This window comes from Mus caroli, chromosome 11, assembly GCF_900094665.2.
Source record: "Mus caroli chromosome 11, CAROLI_EIJ_v1.1, whole genome shotgun sequence".
Taxonomy (NCBI): Eukaryota; Metazoa; Chordata; class Mammalia; order Rodentia; family Muridae; genus Mus; species Mus caroli.
The window spans coordinates 93,281,200-93,291,435 of NC_034580.1; the positions used below are offsets into that span (position 1 = coordinate 93,281,200).

The following is a 10,236-nucleotide window of genomic DNA, read 5'->3' on the forward strand; positions in this document are numbered from 1 at the left end:
TGTCCTGGAACTCACTTTGTAGACCAGGCTGGCCTCGAACTCAGAAATCTGCCTGCCTCTGCCTCCCAAGTGCTGGGATTAAAGGCATGTGCCACCACAAAATAGAAGTTCAGCATAAAGAAACCACATGAGCAGTTACTGAGAGAGCTAAGGTAACTATTTGAGTATGAAGCAGAAAGTCTCATTAGGGACAAAGACATTTTGTGTCTAACTAGGGACCAGGATATTTTGTAACAGTCTATAAACCGGACTGTAAGGAGTTAAAACCGGTGTATTCCCAAGGGCAACCCAGGTGCAGGAAGTCTAGCAGGCTTGGAAAGAAAACTACGGTTTGATGTGCTAGTTGGAGAGTCCGATATCCCATCCTCAGTATAGATAGAACTGACCACAGGAAGATCCCATCCATCCTCAGTGTAGATAGAACTGACCACAGGAAGCAAGCCTGATCCTCTTTAAACCAGCTGGGCTCCAGGGCTCTGAAGAGCACTCTTAAGATGAGAAGACTCCAAATATGTCTTCTCAGATGCACATGGAACATCCTCCGGGTAGACCATATCACAGGCCTTAAGCAAGCCCGGCTGCTTGTCAAAGGAGAGAGAGCACATAAAAGCTTCCTCTTACCCACAGTGAGATTAAGTTAGAAACTAAGAGGTTTGGGGCCAACAAGATGGCTCATCAGGTAAGGGTGCCTGCTGTCAAACTGTACCACCTAAGTTTGATCTCTGGAACCCACAGGGTGGAAAGAGAACAACTCTTGAAAGTTGTCCTCTAAAGCCAGGCATGTTGGTGCACACGCTTCATCCCAGGGCTCGGGAGACAGATGCAGGCAGATTTCTGAATTCAAGGCCAGTCTAGTCTACAGAGTGAGTTCCAGGACAGCCAGGGCTACACAGAGAAACGGAGACTCACTGTGGCTTGGGCCCACACAGGGAAAAAAAAAAAGACTTGCTACAAAGCTGTAACAATCAAGATAAATGAGGGGCTGGAGAGGTGGCTTAGCAGTTAAAAGCACTGGCAGCTCTTCCAGAAGACGGGGGTTCAATTCCCAGCACCCACATGGTGGCTCACAACTCTCTGTAACTCCAGTTCCAGGAGATCCAACAGCCTCACCAAGACGTGAATACAGACAGAACACCAATACACACAAAATAAAAGGTTACATTTTAAAAAAATCAAGATAGATGCTTCAGAGGCTGAAGATACGGGGCTCAATTCCCAGTACCCCATAGCCAGGTTGGGTGGTATACACCTGTGATCTCAACAACTGGGAGGTAGAGGCAGGGAGATGAGACGCCAGCATTAGCTTCTGTTACATAGAGGTCTGAGGTTAGCCTCGGATCTATAAGATCTTGCCTCAAAAAAATAAAGACACCAATATGGATATACAGAAGACATAAAGCCGACATGGAGAAACTGGAACCCTCTCAGGGGACTGGTGGGAATGGAAGCCATAGCTGCTGCCTCAGGATGGTGCAGCTGGGCCAACAAACAGTCTGAATTGCATCCTCAGATCCCCCATCAAGGTCTGAAGAAGGCACTTATTCCCAAAAGTTGTTCTCTGATGACCTTCATACACACCCTGTGGCACACATATCTGCCACCATGTTACACTTGTTACCTGAGCGTGCATGTACTAACCACCCAAAGCTGGACTGACGCGCACACATACACACACACACACACACACCACATAGAACCTACATGCTGGAGAAGGGCTTAGCCGGGGAAGGAAGGCAGCTCCCCTGCATGCTTTATCACAGCTGACTTTGCTAACACGGCTGGCAGAAAAGAAGCCAGGCTGCTGTGTGGTTCCATCCCTGGGTAAATTCTGGGGGATCCCCACAGGGGAAGGAGATGAGTAATTCCCCAGGGATGGGGTGTCACAGAGGAAGGAGCTGAAATAGGTGATGATAGTTGGGGGAGGGGATCAGGGTTTTTTTTTTTTGTGGGTGTTGAAAATATTCTAAAATTAGAATGTGGTGCTGGACACACATCCACAAACAAACTAAAATCCACTGGGCTGTGGATGTTAGATGAGAATTTTATGGTGTAGAAAACGCATCTGAACGGGCACTAAAGGCAGGCAAGCAAGCCGCACTCCAACCTTGCGCCCCTGTAATAAAGTTTGCTGTTTCCTGAGAAATGTTTCTTTAGGAAAAATTAGTGTTGAGGGAGAGGCGTAGCGCCGCACCGCGCCGCCCCTCCCCCCCGCCCCTCCACCCCCCCACTTTCCTGTCATAGGCGAGGACCGGATCATGGCTACCTGGCTCAACTAATGCAAACAGTAGTCCTAGGTTTCTTTCTGAGCCGTCATGTGGTGTCATTGCCAAGACTCTGATACTTCATTCTCCTCATTCATTCATTGGCACCCACAACCGTGAAAGCTGCCGCGGAGAAGCATCTCTGCACCTGGGAAGGTCTTGGACGCTTGCCTAGCAAAGGGCATATCATATCGCCCCTGCACAGGGGCACCATTCGGTTCCCAGCACCCACATCAGATAGCAGAGATCCCAAGACCCCTCTTCTGGCCTCCTCAGAAACCTTCACTCATACGCAAACTCCTCTCCTCACCTGCAACATACACAATTAAATATAAAATGTAAAAAGGTAAGAAACCTTCCCAGCACTGCCACAGCTCCTAGAAGACACACAGTTTCCTGTTCTTGGCCCCTGAGCCTGCCCCCCCCCCCCCCCCCCGTCTTCCACCCCCCCCCCGCAACTGTCTCTCCTTGAGCTACTTGGGTTTTCAGTTCTGTCCTAGAACCAGAAGGCTACTTTTCACCCTTAGCCCTGCCTTTGGCCTAGGACTCTGTAACCAGCTCCAGAGTGTGATTCCTCCTATTTTTGTTGTTTGTTGTTGTCGGGTTCGTTGGTTTTGTTAAGACAGAGTCCCATAGCCTAAGCTGACTCAAGGATGCTTCCTGCATCAGAGCAAGGATTACAGGTGTGAGCCACGTCTGACTTTCATTTATCAGGAGGGAAAAGGTCTCTCTCTCTCTAATCCAGACTAGCTCTAGATCACCCTGCCTTAGCACACATCCCCAATCCACCGGATGCTCAGATTATAGGGATGCTACTCATTTGGGGGGGTTTATTACATTTTTAATTTACGTATTTTATCAGGGCAGGGCACAGCATGTGTGTGGACGTCAGAGAACTTGCAGGAGTCAGCGCTCCCTCCTGGGTTCCCTCTTTACTTGCTAAGCCAGAGTCTTGTATACCCCAGGCTAGCCTCAAATTCACGATCTTGCTCAAATCTTTCTTTTTTTAAGGAGTTATTTATTTATATGAGTTCACTATAGCTGTCTTTAGACATAACAGAAGAGGGCATCAGATCCCATTACGGATGGTTGGAGCCAGCATGTGGTGTTGGGAATTGAACTCAGGACCTCTGGAAGAGCAGTTAGTGTTCCTAACCGCTGAGCCATCTCTCCAGCCCGCTCAATCTTACTTTAGTTCCTAACCCTTCTGCTGCTGCATTCCCAGTGCTGGGCTTACAGGCTTATGTCCCACTCCCAACTCCACCCCTCTTTTTGTTGTTGTTGATGATGACAGGGTCTCACTATGTAACCCTGGCAGTCTGGAACTAGCTATGTATATCAGGCTGGCTTCCAACTGATTCACCATTATTGGGAAGTTTAAAATCAATCTTAAAAGTTCTGTGTGAGTATTCTGGGTGGGTGCGTGAGCACACATATATGGAGGCCGGAAGTATGTGTCTTCGATTGCTAACCAGGGTCTCTCACTAAACCTGGAGTTTACCTGTTGGATAACCTGGCTGGCCAGTGAGCTCTGAGGACCTGTCCTCAACACCCCCCTCCTACCCAGGGTCACAGACCTGAACCACTATGCCTGGGTTTTATGTGGGTGGTGGAAATCCAAACTCTGGTCTTTATGCTTGTATGGCAGGCACACTACTGAGAGTCATCTCCCCAGCCCTTCCAATCCTCATACTTATGGTCTCCACTCAGGGGACCCCAGGGCCTGGCCATCCAGGGCAGGTCCACATTGTGCATTGCCACCATATTTACAGAGCTGTCTCTTTGTCCCAGTGCTTGCTGCCAACCAGTTTGTAGACACTCGCCCCCCATTTCCTGGCTGGCTCCTCTGCCACAGGCTACAGTTGGCCCTGGGGTTACCTAGGCACAGCAGCAAGGAGATCTATTCGGGAGTTACTCGGGGGGTGAGGGTTGTGCCTGGCACGATCTCTGGCATGCAGGTGACGCTATGTTTGTTCTCCGTTTTAAAAATGTCAGGGGAGGGGTGAGGAGGAGGGGGTTGGCTGCTCTCTTGTTTTCCAGGAATACTACAGGAAATTGACAACGACCTGCTGACATTCTCAAAGTCACAGGAATAGCCTCTAGGTAGACTGAGGTCTGACTCAGGGCAATGGCTGGAGGTGACTCATGCAGCAGTGAGCAGGTGCGCTAGTGGCTGTTAGAGAATGATGCTAAGGATTCCAAAAATGGCTGGGAGTGTGTACTTTCAGGACCCTGCCTCCCCATGGGACAGAGGTGACCAAGGACAGACGGGTAGATCTGGTAACTCACCCAAGAATATAGGAAGTCTCAAAGACAGAAGGAGTGGGAACTGTGGCAAGACCTTCAGAATTCTTGAATTGAGGCTTTCTGAAACCCTGAGTGGGACATCTGGCCCATGCTCTGCACACTGTGGGTAGCAGGTACATTTCACTGCACATTTGTTTCATTTATTTCATGTAAGTTTCTGTTAGTTCCAGGAGTCTGAAAGTGATGGAGTATACATCAGGGGCTATCCCTCCTGGTGGGCCAGAGGATGAAACCCAACAACGCAGTGCTCCAGGTAATCTGACCTTCAAGAGCTGGGCACTGGGGCCCGGTGGAGCTGAATTCAAACTGTGAGTTTAGAGATCTCTGGTTCTGTGACACAGGAAAGATGCCCAGGATCTAACTCACTGGCGGTCATGGGGGACGAGATGGAGCCTCTTCTGTGACGTCCAGCCTGGAGCTGACTCTTTGGAATTAGTGGAGTTAGCTGGGCATGGTAACACATATAGAGGAAGGTAGTGGATCTTTGAGTCAAGGCCAGCTTGGTCTACAGAGCCAGTTCCAGGACAGCCAGGGCTACACAGAGAAACCCTGTCTCAAAATTCCAAAAAAATAAAAAAAGGCGCTTGCGGTGTCCTTCCCCATGGTAGCAGGAATCAAGTGCTTCCGGCCCTGTCTGTCCCTTCTCTGTGTCATGCCCTCTAACTCAAGGCATGCTGGCTTCAGAGTCCCCACCCCTCTGCTGTTCACCCCACTTCCTTCCATGCCCCAGTGAAATAACCAGGCACAGCCCACAGGAAGAAGATCCAGGAGAGAAAAAAGAAACAAGTTTTATTAAAGCCCCAACACTCGGCTAGAAAAACCAAAAGGGACGGGAAGAGAGCGGGGAGGTCTGGAAGAAAGGAAGGACATTAAAAAAGAGACAGAAAACACAGCAACCCTTTCCATTTAGAAATCGTCAAGTTACACTGACAGAGGTCACAATATCCACAGACGCCATCACTTCTACACCAACACAGGCCCTACAGGGTGGACGGGTGGGTGTGGAGCCGGGCTGGCCTTGGGGGGCCCCGCTTGGGACCTCACTCAGAGCCTTGGCCCGAGGCCCCTGGGGAAGAGAGTATATTGTGGAAGGGGCCAGAGAGAACCCCCCATGCGAGTATCACAGCACAGCGGGCAGGGGTGAGGGGACCAGGTACAGGGTCCCCCGATGTGGCAGTTTCTCTTGTCAAGCACACACTGATGGATAGCGTCGAGGCGCATGCAGCTGGGGGTGGGGGAGGGGATTGACGTGCTGTGGGCTTTGAGAAGACGGGTGGGGTGGGGAGCTTGGGAGGGGAGCCGGGCGAGTGGTGCAGGGATGATGGAACACACACATGCACACAAGTACTCACACACAGAGAGACCCTCTCACACGCCTGCCTGCACCTGCATACAACCATACCCACAGCTGACGTTATCTGAACCCATCCCTATGTGGTCCTCACATGAACAGCCAGGTGTGTCCACACACATCACACATGTCCTTACTCCCAAGGCTCTCCTCATGCAATCATATTGATACCAGGCAGGTCACATTCACATACATGTACAAGGCTTCACACATACAATATCACATTTTGCCTATGCACACACAACCCATGCATGTGCACACAAGTTATGTAGGCTCGTGCCAGCGTGTGCACACACACACACACACACACAGAGGCTGCACACAATCCCATACAAATTCCTTTCAGGACACACACGCGCAGGAATCAAATTGAAGAACTAGAACTACGCAAAGCCCACGCGGGCCTTGCCTGAGCTCGTGGGGCAGCCCCTGCATGAATAGTCACGTCCTCCACCTCCCTGTCTCTCCACAAAGGACACTCAACTCAGGACAATGACGGAGGGGTGCACACTCAGGTCTCAGGGCTGAGCGGGTGTGGGGGCAAGCAAAGAGTAGCAAGCAAAGAGAAATGGAGTGGAGGGGCCCCTCCCCCTCCCCTCCCAAGCCAGGGGTCTCTGTACAGCCAAATCAAACCAAACTGCTCCACAGGGACTACAGAAACCAGGCCACACGCCTGTCCCCAGCCCCTCCCCTGCCAGACAGCGGCCAGGGAGAGTGTGCTGTGGTTTTCTTTTTTTTTTCTTTTTTAAATATTTATATATATTTATATTACGTATATTATATATATATAATATGTAAATATATTTTTAAAACAATATAAAATGTTAAGACACTTCACTTAAATGTAAAGAGTTGCTTGCAATTAAAAGTAATTGCATCATTGTGAGGTCCTTTTTTTTTTTTTTTAACTATTTTTTAGGGTTTTTTTTGTTTTTTGTTTTGTTTTTAGTTTTTTTCTGGGAGGGATTTTTTTCTTCTTCTTTTGTTATTTTTCAAAAAGGCTTGTTTGCCTTAGTACAAAAATGACCCAAAGCTAGAAAACAAGAGCAAACTAACAAAACAAATAGAAATAAATAAAAATAAATAAAATCAAAGAAAGGAAACACAACCCAGTTTTCCCTCCCAACCCAAACCCTCAACAGCTGCCGCTTGGCTTTCCCCTGCTGGGCGCCAGGGTCCTGGGGTTCTGTCCCTTCAATGGCTCCTCTCTGTGCTTACTGTGGGACTGGTCCCAAGACCACACCTCTGTGCTTACATTGCTTTGTGCTCCAAAGGGAAGCCCCTCCACCCTTCCGATCTTCTTCTTTCTTGCTCTGGCCCCACTGTACCGGCTGGGGGCGAGGCCAGAACCAAGTCAGCCTCTCCCTTAGACTCCTGGACCCATTCAAAGCCAGTCTGTCCTGTGCAGGGCCCCTGCAAGGTATCCAGACTGGAGTACTAACTGGCTCTTCTGCCTTGGGGACCCTCAAACACCTGACAAGTGGTCACCAGATCCCCACCGGCAAGTCGCATCTCATGCCTTCCCTGAAAACCCTCAAATCATAGAGGCTGGCTGAAGGTCACGTTGCGCCCTCTAGGGGTCAGAGACTTTACTGCACCCACCTTCCCTTCTCCCTGTATCCCTCAAACCAGACCCTTCCCACCCTCCAAACATGTTTCTAGGCCCTTCCATCTTCCCCACCCCACCCCCATAAAATAAGTTAATGGCATTTAAAGTGCTAAATTAGGGAACTAAAAGTACCAGATGCCCCTCTCAGAACTGCCCTCTCCCAAGGCAGATCCCCAGGGGCAGGCTGTCCCCAGAAGCACCTTCCGTAACAGGTGTCCTGGGGACCTCCTTCCATCTGTTGCTAGCACCAGCCGGACACTGAGCAGCAGCGAGCCGGCTTCTCCCCTGGCACCTAGGGTCCCCCTTTTCCCTCCTCACACCCAGCCTTGGCCTCTTCTCTGGGGATCCCCTCCAGCTAGGCCTGCTTCCAGGCCCACCCTGGTTCGAAAGAAAAACCACAGGCCAGCAGCAGAGTTCTGTCTCTTCGAAGGCTGGACAGACAGTGGGGCGTCTCCAAGGCCAGGGTCTCCCTTGTCCATTGTCCAGCCTGATGCTGGGTCAGTCCTTGTCCATCTGTTCCTCCAGGAAGGAACCCAGTAACGGGAGGGGGGGCCTCGCTCCGCTCCAAGTCTCCGTGGCTCAGAGTTTGTTCCAAGTGTTCTTGGGAAGTTAGAGGAGGTGGGAACTTTGGATGGACTTGGGGGGGAGGGGAGGGGAGGAGGGTGAAAGAGCAGAGGGGAAGAAGATGACAGGAAGTGGGCGGAGCAGAGGCCGCTAGGGTACCGGAAGTCAGGGGAAGTTGGTGTGTTTGGTTTTTAGCTTTCTCTTTTGCTCTTTAAAAAAGAAAAAAGAAAAAAAGGAAAAGAAAGATAATTAAAGGAAATCGCTTAAAAAACCAAAAACACCAAGAGGAGATGAGAGGGCGAAGGGCCATGCCCCCTGCAACCCTTCAGGCGTGAGAGTGGGCAGGGTAGAGCGGGCATGAAAGGAAGGAGGGACGATGGCGGGAGTATGGGAGGGGCGGGCTGGGGTGGTGGCATGAGGGGCTTCTAGAAGGAGATGGAAGAATTCCTTGCCCCAAAGGAAGTCAATACAGGGATGGAGGTTCTGGAACCAGAGGGCTTTTCTGAGCCGGGGCTTGAGGTCTCATTCGGACCGCTCACCTCTTTAGATGGTTTAGTGGCCTGGAACAAAAACAGGGGTCAGGGGTCAGAGAGAGTAAAGGAGAGCCTCCATGCTGGCTCCTGGCTGAAGTGTTGAAAAATGGGGAAACTCCACAATCCGAGAGACAATTAACTGCAAAAGCGAGAACCAGAGGGGGCGGGGCGGCTGGAGAGAGTGCTCCTCTGAACTAGGGGGAGGGGGGGGACCACAGGGTGGGGAAGTGTGTTGGCAGTGCGGCACAAAGAAGGTTGAGGGGAGCCATGGGTTTGGATCAAAGGCCTGGAAAGCAGAGTGGGGAGGGGGGGTTCAGTCCATGGTTACTGAGAGAGAAAAGACAGAAGACAGAAGAGACACCAGAGAGACCCAGCCCAGGACAGGCAGAGGGGACAGGGGGTGGAAGGGCGGGTGAGGGAGGGAGAAGAAGTGTATGGTTAGTAGCAACAGGGACGCATCTAAAGCCAGGGCAGATGGGGTCAGTAGCTCAGCCCAGCAGTAAAAGTCCTGCCTCTGACCTCTGTGGGAGACCAGTCCTCACCAGAAGGCCCCTGGTCTAAGCTGGAATGAGCTAGCCCCATCTGGGAACTGGGAGTAGCCACCTGCTACCACCAGCATCCCTCCCAGTTCAGGGATCCCCACTGTGGCCCTCCCTGTTCATGCCCCTCCCCCACCCCAGTCCCACGTGCCCCTAAGGTAGCTGGAGACCATTCTCTGAGGGACAAGCCGTGCTCCAGGTGTGCCTCCCAGTCAGAATGCCCTGTGCGCACGCGTGCACACACTCTCCTTACTTCTTTTATATTTGTCCCCCAGGTTTGTTCTTTGGAGCCATGGCCTCCAAGGTATGGCTTAAGAACCACCTGTGTCATCTCCAGGGTACATTCTGTGGCATGTGTCACATTCCAGGGAGTCCTTCCAGAGTCATCTCTACTTTTGGGGTGGGACTGTGCATTTTAAGCAGGTGTCACCACTGGGGAATGATGACACACAAGTCAGGCAGCCTCGAAGTCTGTAGCTGTGACCAGGGACTCACCTAGAGTTTAGCTATCAGTGTGATAAATGAATAAACAGCCTTGATTAAAAAAAACAAAAAACAAAAAACAAAAAACAGAACAAAGGCTGGAGAGATGGCTCAGCGGTTAGGAGTACTGACTGCTCTTCCAGAGGACCCGGGTTCAATTCTCACCGCCCACATGGCAGCTCACAACTGCCTGTAACTCTAGCTCTAAAGTACCTGAGACCGTCACACAGACAGACACGCAGGAAAAACAGCAACTCACATAAAATGGAAAACAATAAAACAAAGCAAAGCAAAAATCCTGTTGTAGTGATGCCTGTAATTCTGGAAAATCTAAGGCTGATTCCAGCCCAGCTTTGGGCTACTTAGTGAGACTCTGTCTCAACAAACCAAACCAAATAAACAACAAAAGCCATGTTAAAGAAAAAGAGGGAGCCGAGCAGTGGTGGTGCACGCCTTTAATCCCAGCACTCAGGAAGCAGAGGCAGATGGATCTCTTGAGTTCAAGGCCAGCCTGGTCTACAGAGTGAGTTCCAGGTGACAGCCAAGACTACACAAAAGAAGAAGGGGGGGGCGGAGGGGAAGGAGGAGG

The 10,236-nt window shown here is 50.8% G+C and overlaps 1 protein-coding gene across 4 annotated transcripts in view; it reads right to left on the reverse strand.

Moving 5' to 3' along the window:
• Window positions 1-5,331: 5,331 nt before the first annotated feature.
• Window positions 5,332-10,236, reverse strand: part of Srcin1 (SRC kinase signaling inhibitor 1) — a 65,790-nt gene continuing 60,885 nt past the window's right edge. For 3 of the 4 annotated variants that reach the window (XM_029483828.1, XM_029483827.1, XM_029483824.1), the window contains one exon: window positions 5,332-8,652. In XM_029483828.1, coding sequence (XP_029339688.1) covers window positions 8,518-8,652 — 135 coding nt within the window. In that variant the 3' untranslated portion in view covers window positions 5,332-8,517. Of the gene's footprint in view, window positions 8,953-10,236 lie in introns of all 4 variants that reach the window. The other variant, XM_029483826.1, reaches the window with a different exon arrangement.